The 21,361-nt window shown below is 41.5% G+C and overlaps 1 protein-coding gene across 1 annotated transcript in view; it reads left to right on the top strand.

Moving 5' to 3' along the window:
* MSH2 (mutS homolog 2) overlaps positions 1 to 21,361 on the top strand; it is a 110,865-nt gene that overhangs the window by 66,070 nt on the left and 23,434 nt on the right. Inside the window, exons 9-11 of the mRNA XM_075863200.1 lie at positions 3,431 to 3,554; positions 6,602 to 6,752; positions 18,433 to 18,530. Coding sequence (XP_075719315.1) covers positions 3,431 to 3,554; positions 6,602 to 6,752; positions 18,433 to 18,530 — 373 coding nt within the window. The remainder of the gene's footprint in view (positions 1 to 3,430; positions 3,555 to 6,601; positions 6,753 to 18,432; positions 18,531 to 21,361) is intronic.

Raw genomic sequence — 21,361 nt, 5'->3', positions numbered from 1 at the left:
ATGTATTTCTGATGAACGTACTTAAGGAGAATAAAGGGAATACAGATGCTGCATCATTGTACATAATCGTGTAACTGTTAAAAAGAAAAAAAAATGTCAACGTAAAATCTACAGTACTGTGCAAAAGTTTTAGGCAGTTTGGAAAAATGCTGCAAAGTAAGAATGCTTTCAAAAATAGAAATTTTAAGTTTTCTTTTATCAATTAACAAAGTACAATGGGAATGAACAGAAGAGAAATCTAAACTATTTCAATATTTGGTGTGACCACCCTTTGCCTACAAAACCGCTTCAATTCTTCTAGGTACATTCTAGGTGGTGATACAAAAATGTGATCATGATGCTATGCTGCTGTGGCTGCAATCTATGGGGCCTCATGGAATAGCTTGTTTTACACTGTTACACTGGGTACATGTAGATGTTCGTAGTACCACTGAGCAACACTCAAGAAAATAAATTTTGCTCTTTAGATTTTTTTTTTATATTGCTCCCATATAGTGTCTCTCCATTGTTTATGTTTTTGATGTATTTCAGCCAGTGTCCAGAGGAATACAGCGTGGATTTCTTAGTCACAGCGAGCCGCAGGCACAGTAACATAGGGGCCATGTCCAGTTTTTTATTCTCCATTATTTAGCAAGTGTCAGCAGAACTATGTGGTAGTTTCTTCCGAACGACACTGTGGGGCTTTGTCATGAATCAGCCGCCGCTCAGGAATCGCAACACCTGCCAAGGTGACCTCTGCAGCACCAACTTTTATCATAAAGCGAGGGAGGCGAGACTTTAAATGGGTGAACGGTGTTGGGCAGAGTTCTACAGAGTTTCAAATCTATGTTTTGAAGTTTTTGTGAATAGACCCTTGTGCGTCGTTAAGAAAACAAAGCCTTTAGGTGTATGATCAAAGGCAGGTAGTGTGCCAAAAACACATTGTAAAACCCTTTATTCCTTTATATGAAATCTGAGGCATTCGAAGGTATGGTGGGGGGGCTCATGCATCTCTATGGAAGACCTAATGTGGTACTGTACAAAAATGAACCATAATGTAGCCATGCTCATGAGACCTAGGGCTTTTATATGGTGCCAATTGGTCACGCCCCAACTCCTATCAATATAATCCCCCCCACCCTACTTTTTAAAATATATTAAAGTGTAACTAAACTTTCAGAAATCTTCTGACATGTCACATGACATGTCAGAAGATTTCTGAAAGTTTAGTTAGTTGATCGTTGGGGGTCCGAGCAGTGAGGCCCCCAATCCGACAGTCTATGAGCCCGTACACCAATTGCTCGGCTTTCTGAGAAAAGGCAATCCGAAACCAAGCGGCTCAGCGCTTCTGCCGCTTTGTTTTAGAGATCGTTGGGGGGGGTCTCAGTGCTCAGACCCCCTCCAATCAAAACTTCTGACATGTCACTGACATAATTTTTTTAGTTAGGCATCCTGTACTTTGTAATATGTACCATGTATTGTATGTGCGCCTACTTTTGTAAAATACACCCTGCACTATTTCAGGAGGGTCTGTAACAAATGAACAAGTCTTTATATTACATATCTAGCCTCTGGTTATTACATACTGAATTGAGGTTTATCTGACTAAAAACGTAGACTTTCTTTGTTTCATTACTTGAAGGAAAATTAGGACATTTGTAAGTGACGTATGATGGTTGTTAAAAAAGCGACAACTTAAAGGGAACCGGTCACCAGCATTTTACCTATCAAACCAGCAGTACATGGTGGAAGTGGGTGAAAAATCATTCTGTGGCCTATTATCTTCTAGGTAGTCTCTGTACCTTTTAGTATTCCGTTTTTTTTAGTGATCCCACACCTTATACTACTGAGCATAGGTTGTATCTTCATTCCTCAAGCCCTTCCGAGTTAAACCCGCGCCTCCTTACTTTTGATTGACCGCTCCTTGCCTCCGCCAGCACACACGAAATCCCACGCTTGCGCATCGATGTTCTGCTGCGTGCGCACAACGGGACACCATAGAGGCGCATGAGCAGTAACTAAATTTGAGACCCGGACGAAGCAGGGAAGGGTATCAGACCATAGCTTATGGCCGCATGTGCGCGATCTCAGATAAGATTTCGGCACTCAGCGCGGGCCAGTTTTCGGTGGTGGGCGGGCAGAAGAGGAACGTACGAGAATGACATATTACCATAAAAGGTGCAAAATGTTTGCAGACCTTTATTTACGGTCGAAGAAGGAGTTTAGGAGAGGGGATAACTTCTATTAACTTTTGACCAGCGAGGGGTGAGTAAAGGGAACCGGTCACCAGCATTTCACCTATTGAACTCTAAAGTGTCCCTCCAATTCTGATTTCCCACCTGATCAGACGTTGAGCGTAGAGAGACGATATTGCCTGCTGTACGAGGCAACTGTACGATTCCCGGAGAGTATCATGCACTGTGTCCTACTATTTAGAATAGGACCTATGCACGATACTCTGTGCATTGTATGGTTGACTGGGCAACTGTACCACCCTACATTCACTAGCGTCTCTCTGTGCCCGACGTCTGATAGAGGAAAAGATCAGAATTAAAAGGAACCCGTCAACTTCTAATTGCCTACCAAACTGGTTCCAGCGTTTGGTAGGTCTTGTAAAACTATGTGCCGCATACCTATTGATTGCATTGTATTACCTTGTTTGTCCAGAAAAACGTCTTTACCGCCATATGCAAATCACTCTGCAAGTGCCACTCAGTCGGTTTCCCCACAAGCGCTCCTGTTTTTGCCATTTTAGCCTTCTCAACTCCGTCCCCTTCCCAGAATTGATGTCGGCACAGTATGGCAAGATAGTGGAGTTGAGCAGGCTTAAATGGTGAGAACAGGAGTGTTGCGAGGAAACGGACCGCCCCACTGACACTCGCAGAGTCATTTGCATATTGAAAAATAGTTTGTGAACAAACCAGGTAATACAAAGCAATGAAAAGGTATGTGAGCATATAGTTTACAAGTGGTTACTAGACCTACGAAATGCTGGGACCAGTTTGGTAGGCGAATAAGACATAACCGTTTCCCTTTTAAGGTCCAGTGCACTTTAAAGGGTAGAAAAATACCAATTTGACGTCTCTTTTTCATTGTTTTTTCACCGTCCGTTTTTTATTCATTCCATTGTCCTCCCATTTAATTTTTCTGAGGTAACAATACAACCTCCAAATAAAGAGGTCTTTATTTCTTCCCCCATTCAAGTGAATGTGCGCGGATTGAAAATGAGAAGTTTGGTTAAAACAAAGATGATAAATGTAACAAAGGCAATGTGTCTGTGTAGTGAACTGGTGAATGCTGTGGTCATTAGGGGGCTTCTCCTTTATACTGTAATATTTATAACACTAGTTAGAAAGGTGAACATCTCGGCTGCTCTCACATCCAAAAGCAGTTGTCTTATTTGTTTCATGTAGATTTATTTTGGCTTATTCTGTTGACTTTTTTTTCCTAGGTAGAAAATCATGAATTTCTTGTGAAAGCGTCTTTTGATCCCAACTTGACAGAACTGAGAGAGAAGATGGACGAGCTTGAGAAGAACATGCAATCTACTCTGAGCAGTGCAGCCAGAGAGCTTGGTGAGTGGTGCCTGCAAGAAGTGACACATTTACCCATGTCTTCTCTAACATAGGAGGAGTTTTCTAGAAACAGTGCCACTCCTGTCCATGGCGCTGTCTTTTATTGCATCTCATATCCGTTCACCTTAAGTGCTGCTATTAATGGAAATAAAAAAAACATACCCTTTTATTTATAATGCTGGACAACGTCTTTAAGATCCGCCTGGTTGTGTGCAACACTTGCAACAGAAGATAGAATTGTATCTGTTCTGGGAATGGTCCTTAATGACATATCAGTTAGACATGCTATAAAAGTGTCGTTTTTTTGCGGCCTGACCCATTAGTCCCCAACATGTGTTGAGAACGTGTGGAGTGCGGGGTCTCCTTTCCCCTTGGTGAGGTGTTAAGTCTCCGTCCATTGATATAAATGTGACACAGAAAATCCTGAGCGCAGCTTAAACCTCTGTTCACTTACCGTTTGTCCTCCACATTTGGTTTATACATAGAGAGACGCTCCAGACATGCGTAATTATGGTGCAGTTAGCTTGTTCGGCTAACCGCTATATAGTGTAGCCATACACATTCAATAAATGTCGGCCAAACCTGCCTATTCCGGCATAATTGGCTGGTTATCTTGTGTATATGGGGTCTAGCAACTCTTCCCCCAAAGGCAGATGTCGGTGGAAAAAAGGGACCTGGCAGCAACTTATTTGCCTTAACATTAAAAAAAAAAAAATAATCATGTTTGCTTGGCGTGTGTGTTTATGGTGGAGTCTGGAGAAATAGCAATCTTATGTACGGCCACACATGGTGGATACGCTGCGTAAAAAGTACACCGCGTATCCATCCTGGAACCGGCAGGGAACTTTACCCGATAACCGCACCAAATTGTGGTACAGTTTTTCGGGTGGAATGTCCACTGCGGAAAACAGTGGTTGGGGAATAAAAAGTTTATGCTTACCCTGTTCTCCGTAGTCATGGCGACCCTGTCATCCGTGGCCTCCTCGGATGATGCTGTAGCCCATGTGACCGCTGCAGCCTGTAATTGGCAGAAGCAGTCACATGGGGTGAAACGTTAACCCAGGAGGCTGTCCTGGACAGAGAACAGAAGAAAGTGCTGATGTGACAATGGCCGGGTAGGAAGTATAAACCTTTTTTTTTTTTTTCATTCATTGTGTACGAAAAATTATTTATTTTTTTTCTGAATTACGTTTCTGCTGCAAAAATCGTTACATTTGTTGTGGGTTTTACCACCCCATTGGATTAAATTGGGAAAACACGCAACAGAAAAGAAGCAATTCCGAAGCATAAATAGACATGCTATGGATTAAAAAACAAACAAAAAAACAGCGCACTACAGGTCGGACTTTTTACGGACGTGTGGATGAGATTTCTGTAAATCTCATTCATTCTGCTGCTACTGTGATACGCTGCGGATTTTCCGCAATGACATCCGTTTCGGAAAATCTGCAGTGTTTCCGCTACTTGTGAACATAGACGTGTGGAATTGACTCGTGGATTTCACCTCGTACTTGAAATCCGCGGTGAAAATCCATGACATAATTGACATGTTATTTTTTTTAAATCCGCTTCATCACCTCCATTCCGCATAGATTTTTTCCGCTACTAGTGGCTGGGGTTTTGAAAACCCTACTCACATGTATTGTACTGTATTGTGCTGCAGATTTGCGGTGCAGAATCCACATCGTAAATTTGCTATGTATGAACTTGGCCTTAGTGTGCGGAGAGCTCTAGTGGTGATTTCCTAGTAAATATGGACCTATTTTTTTGCTAGAATCCTATTCATGCAACGGGTATCATCTGAGGGTCCCACAATAACTGACTGGGAAAATAAGCTCATACAAGACATAGGGTTTGAAAAAAAAAAAAAAAAAAAGGATATCGGTGTTCTCAAATTTGATGCGATATGGTATACGTGGACGGTGCATTTTAAATTAATTTTTTTTTCCCCTCGCAGTCTGGTTGGGGTATATGGGGTTATAAACCATGTATAATGAAATGGCTTATATAGTACCAATTTTTGAATGTTGTATTTGATATAATAAAAATAAAAATGTAATAAAAAAAAAAGAAAAACATCCACCTATCGTTTAATGGTACAATCCCACTTAGTGTTGTCCGCATGCGATTTTTCCGCTATTACCACTAAAACGTGCGTTCATTGGCCACTGCAAGAACCGCGGAACACTAAAGAGTTTTTCCAGCCTAATGTAAATAAAGCTTAACCATTGTATAATGGGGGGAAAAAAAAATTACCCATTTTTTTTTCTACGTTCTTTTCCGCAGCAGTAACCGGGATCGCAATTCCCTTTCAATGTAGATGGCTGCCTATGTAAAAAAAAGCAGTCTCTCCAGTGTCCGGCAGGGTAAGATCTAAAGGGTTTAATACACTTAACAAATTGGTTCTGATGGTGGACAACACCTTTTAATTGATGGGTTGGTAATACGATGGGTGTGGTGGACATCACCCCAACTCCACCCCTCCTGCTTTTCCTATTAATGAGTCTATATCTGCCGCCTCGCACATTGACACCAGCTTCACCCCCCCCCCCCCCCAAGCTCTTTCATTGCCAGCTGCTCTGTAGCTATTCAGAATTCACTGCTTATCCAGTTGAATTATGGCTTTCATAGTCCACTAACTAATGTCGATTAATAGAGGGTATGAATATGTGTACATCAGCTTGCCTGGTCAGCGCAGGCATTGTCGTAGCTTTCTAGACCGTCTTATTGCGGTTGTCTATTAAGAAACTAATTGGCATAAATCTAAAATTGCTCATAACTTGCTCAAAAATTATCATTTTTCAAAATAACAACCACTGTTGTTATCTACATTCCAGCGCCGATCAGATTATGTAGGAGATAGGACACTTATCATCTGGTGACAGAGCCTCTTTAAAACCTAAGACATGAGAAAAATGAGTTATGGTGGTAATACGTCTGGTAGAAACGTCATTAACCGGCGTTAACAAGTCTGGCTCTTTGTATGACAGCGGCAAGAACTTATCCCGATTTTATATTCTTTCTTTCTTTTTGTCTCCCACAAATAGGCCTGGACCCTGGAAAAAGTATTAAATTGGAATCCAATTCACAGCTCGGTCACTATTTTCGCGTGACCTGCAAGGAGGAAAAGGCTCTGAGGAACAACAAGAAGTTCACTACAATTGATATTCAGAAGAATGGAGTGAGATTCACAAACAGGTATGGATGTGTTTTATCTCTGTCCTTTTCTATGTATTAGGCTGTGCTCATATGGTCATCACGGCTTCTGTTTAGAATGTCTGATCTAATGGATCTGTCTTTAAGGGCGGGTTCACACGTGGCGGAATTTCACTTAAATTCCGCTGCGGACACTCCGCAGCGTTAATCCGCAGCGGAGCCGTTTCTCCATTGACTTTCACTTTAATTTAGCAGTGTTCGTTTAGACGATGCGTACAATTCCGCTGCGGAGCATAGGCTGCGGAGCGGAATTTGGTGTCCGCAGCATGCTCTGTCTGTTGCGGAGCAGTGGCGGACTCATGGCGGAATTTCTCCATTGACTTCAATGGAGAGTCAAAATTCCGCAATGAAGTCCGCAGATCTTATGTGTGCTGCGGAGCGTATTGGTTTTACTACCATGACATTTCTTCATTCTGGCTGGACCTATGTATTTCTAGGTCTACAGCCAGACTGAGGAAGTCAATGGGGCTCCCGTAATGACGGGAGCGTTGCTAGGAGACGTCTGTAAATAGTCACTGTCCAGGGTGCTGAAAGAGTTAAGCGATCGGCAGTAACTGTTTCTGCACCCGGGACAGTGACTACCGATCTCAATATACATGTATCTGTAAAAAACCATATAAGTTCATACTTACCGAGAACTCCCTGCGTCTGTCTCCAGTCCGGCCTCCCAGGATGACGTTTCAGTGTAAGTGACGGCTGCAGCCAATCACAGGCCAAGCACAGGCTGCAGCGGTCACATGGACTGGCGCGTCATCCAGGGAGGTCGGGCTGGATGCCGAAAGAGGGACGCGTCACCAAGACAACGGCCGGTAAGTATGAAATTCGTTTACTTTCACTAGGGAAAGTGCTGTCCCTTCTCTCTATCCTGCACTGATAGGGAGAAGGGAAGCACTTTTCCCGCAGTCCGCATCAATTTTCTGCACATTTTGTGCAGATCCGCAGCAGAATCTGCAACGCAGATTCTGTGCGGCATTGATGCGGACAGTTGCGGAGGAAATCCGCCACGTGTGGTCATGCCCTTAGTCAACGGGATCTGCTAGGTTTCGATTTAAGACCGGTCTGCTCAGACCAGCAGATTTGTTGTGGCTTTCGGTGTGGATTCCGTACCAAAAATCCATAATTGTAGTACAATACGTTTGACTAGAGTTTTCGAAACCCCATCCACATTTAGCGGTAAAAATCTTTTAGGGCATGCAATGGATTTTCGCCCAAGGATTTCGCCCTTTGCATGACAAGGCGCCCCACTAACCAGTCTATTGCGGCAACTGGAACTCCCGACAATCCGCTGTAAACACAGTAGAAAGCATCTGGTGCCTGTTGATAGCGTCTGTATTTGTCAGCATCTGTATTTGCAGCAGTTATGTCACCGACACCGATATGAAACCATAATGCGCTTCATGCATTTTAAAGACAGACGACAATAAGTTCATGGGGGGTGTAGATCTGTCGGAACCGGGGGCTTCAACCGTATTTTGTGAAGCGTAAGACCAGGGCATGGTACAAAAAGGTAGGATCTACCTAATTCAGATTGCTACCTATAATGGGTTTGTACTGTATAAAAAAAATAAAAAATCAAGTAGTGCTCAGTTCCAGGAGAAGGTTATTGAGTCTCTTATTTGACTCCAATGCCCCTGCACAACCCTACGGGTCTGATGTGCAAAGACTTGCAGAGCGCCACTTTCTTCACCCCGTCCCTTCCACCGAGGCGCCAAGATATCCCCAAAAAAGGTGCCGGGTTTGCAGTAAGCATGGAAGGAGCAGGGATAGTCGCTTCTACTGCCCGATGTGCCCATCTCAACCAGGACTCTGCAACTACCCATCTACCCATCTTTGGAAACGTACCGCACAGTTTACAATTATTAGTCTTTTTAGGAAGTCAATTTTATATTTTAGTTTGTGGGCTTTCCAGTTGGGGAAGAATTACTTTGGGAGTGGTAGTAGAGTTTATTTTTTCAGAAAAATATTTGACCCCTTTCATATTTTTGATCATTTTGTTTCTTTTGACTGTTTTTATGACTGTCCTGTCGAACAAAGCTGTGATTTTTATTAATATTTCTGTATGGTGATACGGGCATGATTTTATTTTATTTTATTTTTTAAATTTGGAGGGTCACTAATAATGGAGGGTCACTAATAATCGATAATTCTCCATACACAATGGGCTTTTTACTACATGTACTTTAACCGATTGGTTGTTTTGTGCACATAGCGGTTCCTACCTTGCTGGGCAGGGGCCGGTTAGGGTGTGTTCACACTGATTTTTTTGCAGGCAGAAAACTCTGTCTCAAAATTCTGCTTTTCATGAATTCTTACAAACAAAACGATGGGGTCAAAATACTCACTAGACCCCTAGATAAATAACTTTTAAGAGGTGTAGTTTTCAAAATGGGGTCATTTCTGGGGGTTTCCATCATTCTGACACATATGAGGCCCTGAAAACCTGGCTTGGTGCAGGAAAACGAAATGTACTTAAAAAATACATTTGTAAGTCTTCTAAATTGCTTAAAATGTGTTTTATTTGTTCAAAAGTGCTGCTAAAATAGAGTAAAGAGATGGAAATATTTATTTAATTAAAAAAAAATGTAGAGTATATACATGTGGTATATTGCAGTTCCAAATAGGGACAATTTTTTTACAAGATTTCATAATTTTTTTTAAATTTTTTAATTTTACGCAAATCGTATCAGTCTACGATAAAGTCAGACGTACCATCTGGTTATTTTTAACGGACCGCACACTGACGTATACAATGTTCGTCTGAATAAGGCATAAATCTGTCTCTTGTCCATGCAGTTGACAGCAGGCGGGAAGTAAAGGGCTCCGTATCTGAACCTAGTTAACAGCATTACATTTTTTTATTTTATAATTGTAGATTAGAAGCTTGAGTTTTAATTCTGGGGTGCAGAGGATTGTTGTTTTACTAGACTTTTTAAATTGGTAATATTCTTTTTATAGGCTTTTTTTTTTTTTTTTTTTGCACCAATGGTAAAATTTCATCCCCAGCTGCAGAAAAATCTATCCTCCAATAATAATAGATCTGACTTATATGTTGATTTATCCGATTTTATCATTTTCTCTCCATCCAAATGTAGAACTTTGCACAATGCACTCCAACAACTAATATAGAAGATAACAATAAAAGAAGCAATGGAAATAACCACAATAACCTTTTCCTCATCCCTTGTGTTCAATAACAAGCATCGCTTTTCATTTTAGCAATTTTTTTCCTCTTATCTGAAGATAAAAGCTTCAAGTTTTGACAAGTTTCAAGTTGCAGGGCACGTTTAGATTTTACAAACTTCTTAAGAAATGTCCACTCTATAGAAAGATTGTGAGCGTTACTGAAAGTTTCGCATCTGGATGTTCACACAGCCCACCACTTGCTTTTGTAGACTTTGCTCTTTTTGGAGTTGTATCTAAAATGAGTCATTGTAGGAAATTGGTAGTACAAATCAAAAAAAAGAGACGTTACAGGGTGAAGTTTCATTGATCTAGTTTTACAAATTGTAACTAGGCTGTTTCCTGCTTATGAATCATCCGCAGGTCATTTGGTGCGTCATGCTATCGTTCCGACCTGATATCTCATTTACACATTTCTAAAGGATCTACTGAGCAGGTTGTCAAAACGGTTTGCCTGGCAGAGAAACTGGAATAGAGTATATATAGCTTTCCAAACATGAACTAATCGCTTGTATGGTAAAATCTCTAATATTGCTTAGAAATAATGGGATGCCACATGAGTCCGCCTAGCTCCAGCGGCGGTTCTGCTGAGGACAGTGATTGACTGCCGCGGCATCTGACCGCTTCTGGTATCGGAGCGGCTATGGGAGGAGGGAGCCATTTCAGGGGTGATTGCCGGATAGTTTATTATTTTTTAGTATTCCCTGCCCTAGGAAAGTCCTAAATAACCCCTTTATTGCTTTATGTAACCGTGTAAATGGCAGAATTCGGTCATGAAAGAACAACACAAAAACCCCTTCAATTAGCCATTGGCTACAAACCGCTCTGGAGCGCCCAGCTTGTTCAGGCAATACACGGACAGCCCATTGATTTTTATTAGGCAATGTAATTCTCCATGTCTCCTATGGTCACCGCTGATGGCCTTAGGCCCCAGCAGCGCGCCACCTCAAAATGGGCTTATCTTTGGCGGACCCTTATAACAAAATTGGACTCTCCACTACTGACAACCTCTTACTCCCCAGTACGTCACCTTTTGGTACGTTATGGAGCTTTTAGGGTAGTAATCAGAAGTACCATCAACTCCTGAGACTGAACAAGTAATCTTTCCCCAGTCTTGTGTATGGTTTTCAGGCTTCTTAATGATGTTCTCAGGATTTCTGTGATGCATTCACCCATCTGGTTCCTGACCATCCTCTTCTTTCTCCATCTCATCTGAGCATAATTCTTTACCAATGAATTTGAATGTCTTATCATATGTCCAGAATAAGACCCCTTTATTTTGATCATTTATGGATGGTTATGCTGGCTGTAGACTAGGATCTAATTAATTGTATACGCACACAGAGTTCAATTGGCACATACAGGATACACTTCAGGGTAACTGTAGCATTATCCCCGTGGTAATCAAAAAAACTTGTCAGAAGATTTGCGATGGTGTTCATGACAAGAGGACGTAACACACTGCCCCTTCACTCTACGAACCCCCCCCCCAACAATCGTATATTGACAGTCTATCCTAACAAAATAATACTACGCTGAAGTTTTAACTGAATTTTTTTTCTTTTTAAATGTAGTACCTTTTTTTTTATTGAGCCCCCCCCCCTCCCCCAACATGCAATCCAAGCCAATTTCTTTTCCCACCCCGTCCCAGAAACCCAAAATATATTATGGATAAGGCTTCTTTCTATACGTTTACCTCTCTTCTGTCAGAGGAAGAGAGGATCGAACATTAAATGGAAAGCAACGGCTTCGTTAGAATTACCATTGATTTAAATGGTAATTCTTTTGTTTCATTTACTTTCCATTTGTCTGTTTGCTAGGTTTTCGTTTTTTTTTCTCACTAAAACAAAAGTCCTGCAGACTGCACTTTTGCTTCTGTCCAATAAACGGAAACCTAGAGAACGGAGACAAACGGAAAGCAGCTGAAACAAAAGAATTACCATTGAAATCAATGGTAATTCTAACGCAGCCGTTGCTTTACGTTTAATGTTTCGATCTTCTCTTCCTCTGACGGAAGCGAGGTAAACGTATACTAACGCCAGTGTGAATTTAGGCTTATCAGTAGCAAGGGAAACTGTTGCATCAGAATAGTAATAAACATAAGTGTTGTCCGTGTCTCTTCAGCAAGGTAAGATGTAGATAGGCCACTGTCGGTAGATTTTGGTTTATTGGCACAGTTCATGTTATGCCATGGGGGAAGTTGTCCAACTGGATTTCAGAGCATAGCACATGTTTCTGCTGATGCAACACCTCAATTTCTAACCCCAATCTTATTGTGGCCGAGATGTGATGAGTCACTGACACAAAAAAGTAGGGGTTTTTCAGGGAATGCGACAACTTGGCCACCGCTTTCATGGAAACCCTAACCCTCATGCGCACTGCCGTAGTGCTTTGCGGGTTGCAAAACAACGTATTCGTTTACAGTCCATTTGTCCGTTAAAAAAAACTTTTTGTTGTGCATCTGTCTCTCCTCAGGATTCACAAAAAAATAAAATTAATTTCACCAGTTCGTGAAGCCTGCAAATCCGGACTGTAAAATAACTTGTCGTGAGTTTTTGCAGTCCAGATTCACAGCCCAGCACGGATACTTGGGACCTTAGAAATTAATGGGTCCGCAAAAGTATTCGCAATAATGCGGATAAATTGCGGATTCAAAAGCACGGTTGTGTGCATGAGGCCTTAGGCCGTATTCAGACATCCGTTGTAAAACTAGTCAGTATTTTATCAGGGAAATCGTCCCCCACTGATTTCAATTGGAGACACGGGAATTTTGTTTTTTTCCCCATTAGCGGCTTTTGGTCACCCAGTGGGGAAAAAAAAGCGACCTGTTCTTTCTGGCCATGGCTTCCGCCTCTCACCTCCCATTAAAATCAATGGGGGGCAGAAAGAACAACGGTGCTCTTTTCTGAGCGTTTTTCGTGACGTTTTTTTGCCCGCGGTACTTGCATTAGCTTCAATGGGCATGGGTGAAAAAACGCTGCAAAAAAAAACACGCTTGTAGTTCAAACTTTGCCTCAAAATTCCTGAAGGAATTGACAGTTTTTTTTTTTTTCTGCCAAAAAAAACTGAACAGGGCCTTAGAGGATTCAGAGATTTAATAATGTGGAAAAAACAAAAACATTCCTAAAAGTTTGTTTGCTTGTGGATTCTGATTGTCTCTAGACAGCCGGCTGTTCCTCCTCATTGCTTCAGCTACTCCTGTGTGAGTCTCTGATAATAGTTGGGATTAGCCATGGAGTGGAGGATGGTTACGGATAACACTATATAATATATAGGCTTATTTGTCTGCTTACAAATAAAACAAGGCTGATAGTTCTACAATGTGTAAATAGCTGATTAATGTATCTTTTCAGGTTATTTCTCTCCAGATGAGCATGTATTGAGGTTGGTGTTATTATTCCCAAGCGTTGCACAGCCACCTGCTCTGACCATGCTTGCTTTGTTCCGATGCCAGGTGCGCTGTGTATTACTGAGCTCTTCTTGTGTTATCTCAATAGTTATTTACACAATATGTCCACAAAGCAGAAACGAGATGGTGTTATGGTAACGCAACAATGGAACAGAGCGATGACCGCAATGGCTGAATTATTAAAATGAAACAAATGCATGTTTTCCTCAGGAAAGTCTGACTAACTGCATTGGTCCCACCTGCCGCTCTTGTCTGAAGACTTTTGTCATCATACCAAGACCTGTGAGGTGGAGGGTAATGAAAGTGAATATTAAAAAAATAAATTGTAATTATAAGGTGGCTTTACGTCCTCTTGTCATGAACGCCTTCACAACTGCCATACGGCTATATACGTTCCAACTGCCGATGCTCTGCGCAGTTCGCATGTGTATAGATGTTGACAGCCCTGGAACGGGTTTGAGTGCAGTGCTGCTTCAGTGTGAGCAGCGCTGCACTCTTATGTCGGACGGGGCTTTGAGAGCCCCGGAATACACCCCCCACTATAGATAGTGCCACCCAAAACCCTTTGTAGATAGCACCACCTAAGCTCCCTCCAGGATCGGAATCCCCCCTCGCTCTGGCAGGGGATTCCGTTTTTTGATTTAACCCCTGACGTCACTGGCTAGAGGGATTCCGCTCCTACAGGGAGCTACAGTGGTGCTACTTACAAGAAGGGGGTGCCATTTACAGGGGGGGTGGCGCTATCTGCAGGGGGGATGTTGATGTTGCCATCTACAGAGGGGCTGGCGCTATTTACAAGGAGTGGCACTACATACAGGGGGTATGGTGCTATCTACAGGGGGTGTGGCACTGTCGACATGGGCACTGTGGCATTATATTTGTACTACCTACAGGGAGAACAGTGGCACTATGTCGGCGCTGTGGCACCATTTGCAATGGGCACTATCTATGTGGGCACTGGCACTATATATATATATATATATATATATATATATATAATATGGGCAATGTGGCACTATGGCACTATTCTTGATACTAGTGAGAATCCATGCGACCAGTCCCTCACCAATCTGACTTTTCTAATAGGGCTTTTTGACAGACATTTTGCGCCATGTTACTTCATTTTTTTATCTTTGGATTCCAGCAGGAAGGATGGGAACACACAAAAACAAAGTCTAATGAAGTTTACCATCTGACCAAATAAAACCATGTTCTTGATAATCCAAGGACTCTCGTGCACATGGGAATTTAACTTGATCGCTGTTGTACAGATCTGTAATGTGACTCCCATAGGCTGCTGTGGGCGCATACTGTATCCCATGTGCCTCTAGCTTAATAATAATGCTCGATCACGTGCGTTATTACAAAGGTATTGTCCCTTGTAATTATTATTTATAGGGACGTACAAGTAAGTCAGCACCTGTAATATGACCCATAATGACTCCATGTGCCATCATACTAGAGCCGTGCGCTTGTGCATTAGTCCTAATGCTCTTTAAGATATCGGATATTTATCAATAACGAGTTTCCGAGGAAAAATAAGTGTCCTTTTTTTACCCGGCTGCTGCTTAAATTTTTGCAATAATTATCGGGCCTGAATTAGACAGAGCCGCCACATTTGACAAAATAATTTTTAAGGCCCAATATAATTTAATTATCTGAGTGACACAACAATGAATAAATAATCATGTGAGAAATTTAATTCAAGGCGCGGAATTAATTCTCATCCGTGAATTGAAATGTTATTTTATTGTACCGTATATTTCTAGTTAAATATAACTATCATCTTGTACAAAAATAACTGGGGCAGGCCATATGCTACTCTGAAAGTAAAGGGTTACTTTTTGGCTAAAAATATATCATTTGGCCAGCTCATCTGATCTATCTGGTGAGAGCTGATTTTATTTTATGCTAGTCTCTTTTATAATGGAGTTGTCTGGTTTAGAAAATCCATTTTTAAATAATTTGAGGGATTTCTGAGTTAATAGAGCGGGTACCACCATTCAGGACCCTCATGTATTTGCTAGAGTGGAGAGCAGCTGTAAACCGTTCAATAAGAACTGTCTAATGCTTTTTCACCTGTGGTGGCGCTGCAGAAGAACTAATCACCTGCTGCTTAGTTCTTCTACCGGTTACAGCTGATGACTGAGGGTCCCAACAGTGGCACACCCTGCAAATAGCTCTAAGTCCCCGCGACCCTTCTAATAATGAAAAAAAAAAAAAAAAAAAAGCTGTCCAAAGTAGGCAATTCCTTTGAAAGGAAATCTGTGACTAGATGTAAGGGAACTAAACCTCCAGCATGTTGTATTCCTGGATTTTAGCATCTTGAACATGCCCTCTCACATCTGTCCGTTTTAGCATTTTAAGACGCTCTAATACAACATGCGCTATATTCAAAATACCAGTGAAGTCTTGAGATGTGTCCAACGGCATCCTGCACATGCTCAGTGCTCAGATGAAGCCAAGGCTTGTACACCCAGACTCCTCTCAGGACTCTTCTCTGGTAATTTACATACAGTGTTATTGTTTTGTCCTTACGGTTTCAATAAATTACCTGGATCTCTGCATTGATTACTAGTAAAATGTGTAGTGATTGTTTGCTTATCATTTTGACTTCTATAAAATAAACACAATGTAACTAAGCCAGGGGTACCCAAGTACTTTTTAGCAAAGATCCCCTTACCAGGGTCTGTCGTCAGGTGAAGGTCCGAGCTGAACCAGTAGTAAAGATGTTGTCTTTCAAATTTGTCGAACTGTTTACATCCAGATTTATTGTTTGTTAGTGGGAAAACTGGCATCTCTTCTCTTTCACCAGCCCTTTGTAATTAGGTACATGGCGAGTGACTGCCATTCGAACAGACGGATCACAGATCAGCATTTGTATCAGAGTGCGGTATCTGTTGTTCACCAGATTCACAGTGGAGAATGCAGATTCACAAGATTATGTAGAACCAAACAGAGTAAGAACACGTGTTGCTATTTTGCTAATGTGCGGCGCATGGAGATACTAAATTAGTAACCACTTGTGCCTTAACATGTCATACTTTCTTTATTACCATTAAAATATTTACTGTCTTCACAGTGGACCACTGACCGAGGCACAGACATAGTGGGAACGCGCCACTGACACAGTTGTAGGCAATCCTTGCCTGCGGTGAGGATTTCACCGTGCTTGTGGCAGTGGTCTACGTCCCTCCTGCTCCAGCAGCATTTGTGTGATTTTGACCTAAAAGCTCGCTTATGTTCTGTTGCTGCACCAGAGAAGGGACCTCCCTCCTTCACCGCTGTACTGTCAGGACGAAACCGGATGTGCTGCTTGCCGGTCCATGTACCAGGGGTCCGGACAACTGGCATCTGCGGTCCGGGTTTGGACCATGGTCCTCCAGTTGAGGACCCCTGAGCAAGCACACAAACAGTTGTCTTGTTCATGTCTTTTATTGAGCACAGAGTAAACATCCAGAGTGCAGAAAGAGAAAGTAATTGAACCTCTCTGTTAATGACTTCTCCAAGAGCAAATTGGCAAAAGGTGTTTCATTTGAGTTGATATTGGAAGTGTGGGTTTCACGGGTGCTTTGCCCATTAAATAAAGGCACGCAACCCTGGTTACTGACAAATCTGTTCTTAAGAAAGATTGGTTAGTATAAACCATTCCTCGAGGCAAACCACTTTCAGAAGACACGTTATAGACACACATGGAGCTGGAAAAGGCTACAAAAGCATTGCTAAAGACATCGGTGTACATCAATCCACGGTTAGACAAATGGTCTACAAATGGAGTTGCTACTCTCCCTAGGAGTGGGCGTCCTGTTAAGGTCACTCCAAGAGAACAATGGTCAATCCTGAAAGAGGTAAGAAAAAACCAAAGGGTAACCGCAAATGATCTACTGAAGTATTTGCAAACGGCAAAATCCTCATGTGTCCACTATTAGAAAATCACTGAATAAGAATGGTGTTTATGGAAGGACACCACGAAGGAAGACTTATCCAAAAAAAGAGCTTTGCAGCCCATGTCAGGTTTACCTAAAACCACCTGGATGTTCCACAATGCTTCTGAGGAAATGCTCTATGGACCGATGAGACAAAAGTGGAACTTTTTAGCACAAATGCACAACACTGGAGGAAAAAGAACACAGCAGATCAACACCAAAACCTCATCCCAACTGTGAAGCGTTGTCGGAGGGAGGATCATGGTTTGTTGCTGTTAAGACCTAGGACGCCTTGCGATCATTAAGGGAACAATAAATTCAAAGATTTTACAGGACCTCAATCTGAAGAGCTGTTGGGTGATGTAACAAGATAACCCAAAGCACACAAGTTAATCAACAAGAAATGGTTAAAAAAACATTTATTTATTCGGAATGGCCAAGTCCGATTCCTGACCTTAACCCTATGGAGATGCTGTGGAGACCAGGGATCCCAGAAATATTGCTGAAATACATTTACAGAGAACAATGGTTCAAAATCCCTCTCAACGTTGTGGAAATCTTATTTGCAGCTACAGGAAAATAATTGGTAGAGGTGATTTTCTACTAAAGGGGGATCTACAGGTTATTACATTCAAGGTTGCGGATTGTCTGATTTCAAGGGGATATAGGTCCAGAATCCATACAGAAATCTGTGTCTATTCTGGCAGGTGTGAACAGAGTGTCCAATTTGGCTCTACTAACTGCTGCAGGGATGTGATAATCTGCAGGACGGTGTGGGCAAATGCTTCGTACCCTTAGGTTACCTTGCTGTCCATCAGAAGGCTACAGAATCATGACTGGTGAGAATCCTATTTACAAAGTGTTGTAAGCAGCCTGTTGTCTGCTGACACGACGGAAAGCCATAGGGAATATGACGTTTTGTATATATATGCTGCTTGTTGTCACTGCTGAAAGGAATAGTTCACAGAAGTTACATTATATTCGCAAATATTTTCTGCAAAATAGCTGGAGTGGAGTTCTACTTTTTAATTCTGATCTTTATTAAAACTGAAAAATTGTTTTTGTTTTTTTTAGGTTTTGTACATTAGGGATTTGGATTTCTAAAATATTTTATTTTGATATTGATCTATTTTCTGTTTTATTCTAGTAAATTGAGCTCTTTTAACGAGGAGTACGTTAGACACAGGGAAGAGTATGAGGAGGCTCAGAATGCGATTGTAAAAGAAATCATCAACATCTCCTCTGGTGAGTACAGTGCCATTGTGGTAGAAGTCCATTAGACATTTTTCGTTATATTATTACTATAGATTATTGTTTAGGAGGGAAGGGATACTGGAACAATGCATACATGCATAGCTAATGTGGATAACACTGGGTATATTTGTATTACCAAGCTGAAACTGGACATATGGACGAGTCCGGAGAGTGCCAACTACTACCTAGTATCTATAGCCGGCGTTTGACCTAGGCTATGGACAACCATAGTGAGCCGCAGAACTACTGTCATAGTAGAGAAGGTTTATGGTTCACACAGAATGGAAGCCACAATCTTTTACTAGGTGGTCACCAATTAAGAAACAGTTGACCGATAATTTAAGAATACATTTCTGTGCCTTTTTAATGAAGAAAAAAGCACATGCATTTTATTTCACATACTGTATAGTTTCTAAAATGCAGCACGGACACCGCATGTTTTCAGCATATCCGCTTCAGCAGAGGAGAGGACGACGTGTCAGTCTATATGATAATGGATATATAAACAGATGCGTCCATGGACTATAGTAACAATTACAGGTGCTTTTAGTTCAAGATCGGACAGAAGGTTCCTTATCATTGAACTTAACCCCTTAAGGACGCAGCCTAGTTTGGGCCTTAAGGCTCAGAGCCCATTTTTCAAATCTGACATTTCACTTTATGTGGTAATAACGTCGGAATGCTTAAACCTATCCAAGCGATTCTGAGATTGTTTTCTCGTGACACTTTGGGCTTCATGTTCGTGGTAAAATTTGGTCGATATATTCAGTCTTTATTTGTGAAAAATTGCAAAATTTAGAGAAAATTTACAAAAAATAGCATTTTTCAGAATTTAAATGCATCTGCTTGAAAAACAGACGGTTATACCACCCCAAATAGTTACTAGTTCACATTTCCGATATGTCTACTTAAGATTGGCATCGTTTTTTGAACATTATTTTATTTTTCTTGGACGTTACAAGGTTTAGAACATAAACAGCAATTTCTCATATTCTTAAGTAAATTTCAAAAGCCTTTTTTTGAAGGTACCAGTTCAGTTCTGAAGTGGATTTGAGGGGCCTATGTATTAGAAACCCCCATAAAACACCCCATTTTAAAAACTAGACCCCTCAAAGTATTCAAAACAGCATATAGAAAGTTTTTTTAACCCTTCAGGCATTTCACAGGAATTAAAGCAAAGTGGAAATGAAATTTGCAAATTTCATTTTTTCTGCTGAATTTCAAATTTATTCAATTTTTTTCTGTAACAGAGAAGGTTTTACCAGAGAAATACTACTAAATATGTATTGTCCAGATTCTGCAGTTTTTAGAAATGTCCCACATGTGGCCCTACTGCGCTCGTGGACTAAAACACAAGCCCTAGAAGCAAAGAAGCACCTAGTGCATTTTAAGGCCTCTTTTTTATTAGAATATATTTTAGGCAGCATGCCAGGTTTGAAGAGGTGTTGAGGTATCAAAACAATGGAAACCCACCAGAAGTGACCCCATTTTGGAAACTACACCCCTCAAGGAATTCATTTATGGTTTTTGTTATCATTTTGACCGCACAGTTTTTTTACAGCACCTATTTGAATTGGGCTGTGAAATGAAAAAAATGATATTTTTTCCAATAAGATGTCATTTTTGATCAAAATTTCTTATTTTCACAAGGACCAACATACCCCATTTTGTTGCCCAATTTGTCCTTAGTGCGGCAATACCCCATTTGTGGTGATAAACTGCCGTTTGGGCCCATGGGAGGGCTCAGAAGGAAAGGAGCGCTATGTGTTTGTTGGAGTCCAGATTTTGCTGGATTGGTTTTCGGGTGCCATGTCGCATTTACAGAGCCCCAGAGGTATCAAAGCAATGGAAACCCACCAGAAGTGACCCCATTTTGGAAACTACACCCCTCAAGGAATTCATTTATGGTTTTTGTTATCATTTTGACCGCACAGTTTTTTCACAGCACCTATTTGAATTGGGCTGTGAAATGAAAAAAAAGATATTTTTTCCAATAAGATGTAATTTTTGATCAAAATTTCTTATTTTCACAGGGAACAACATACCCCATTTTGTTGCCCAATTTGTCCTTAGTGCGGCAATACCCCATTTGTGGTGATAAACTGCCGTTTGGGCCCATGGGAGGGCTCAGAAGGAAAGGACCACCATTTGGCCTACTGGAGCTTTTCTGGTGCTAAGTCATGTATGCAGAAGCCCCTGAGGTACCAGTAGAGTTGAAACCCCCGAGAAGTGACCCCATTTTAAAAACTACACCTGTTAAGACATTCATCTAGAGGTGTAGTGAGCATTTTGACCCCACAGGTACTGTGTAAAAGATAATGCGCAGCAGATGGTGCAGAGTGAGATTTGCAATTTTATATATATATATATGGCATGTCAGTGTCCGATATAGTGTGCCCAGCATGCGCCACCGGAGATATACACCCCTTAAATTGTAGTGTGTTCTCCTGGGTACGGCAATACCCTACATGTGGCTGTTATCAGCTGCCTGGGCACACAGCAGGGCTCAGAAGGGAAAGATGAGGGTGGTAAGCTGTGCGGAGTGCATCAGGGTAAATTAAAAATCAAGGGATGTATGATACATTTTAAAACAATCTTTTATACAGAGCCCTGGTTTTTCGGGACACGTGTCACATTGGTATATTGTGTTCTTCCTTATCCCCCTCTTATAGCAGACTCTGCACCTCTTTTGACTCTTTCCCTTTCCACCGGTTTGGGGAACTTCTCTTGGAAAGTGTTGCCCTGGTACGATGCGTGTGGCCTCGCTTCCAGAAGTACTGGGTGCCCCCCCTTCCTGGTCCCTAAAGATTAGATCTTGAAAT

This window comes from Rhinoderma darwinii, chromosome 4 (assembly GCF_050947455.1).
Source record: "Rhinoderma darwinii isolate aRhiDar2 chromosome 4, aRhiDar2.hap1, whole genome shotgun sequence".
In the NCBI taxonomy this organism is placed as follows: domain Eukaryota; kingdom Metazoa; phylum Chordata; class Amphibia; order Anura; family Rhinodermatidae; genus Rhinoderma; species Rhinoderma darwinii.
This window is presented reverse-complemented; position numbering and strand designations above follow the sequence as displayed.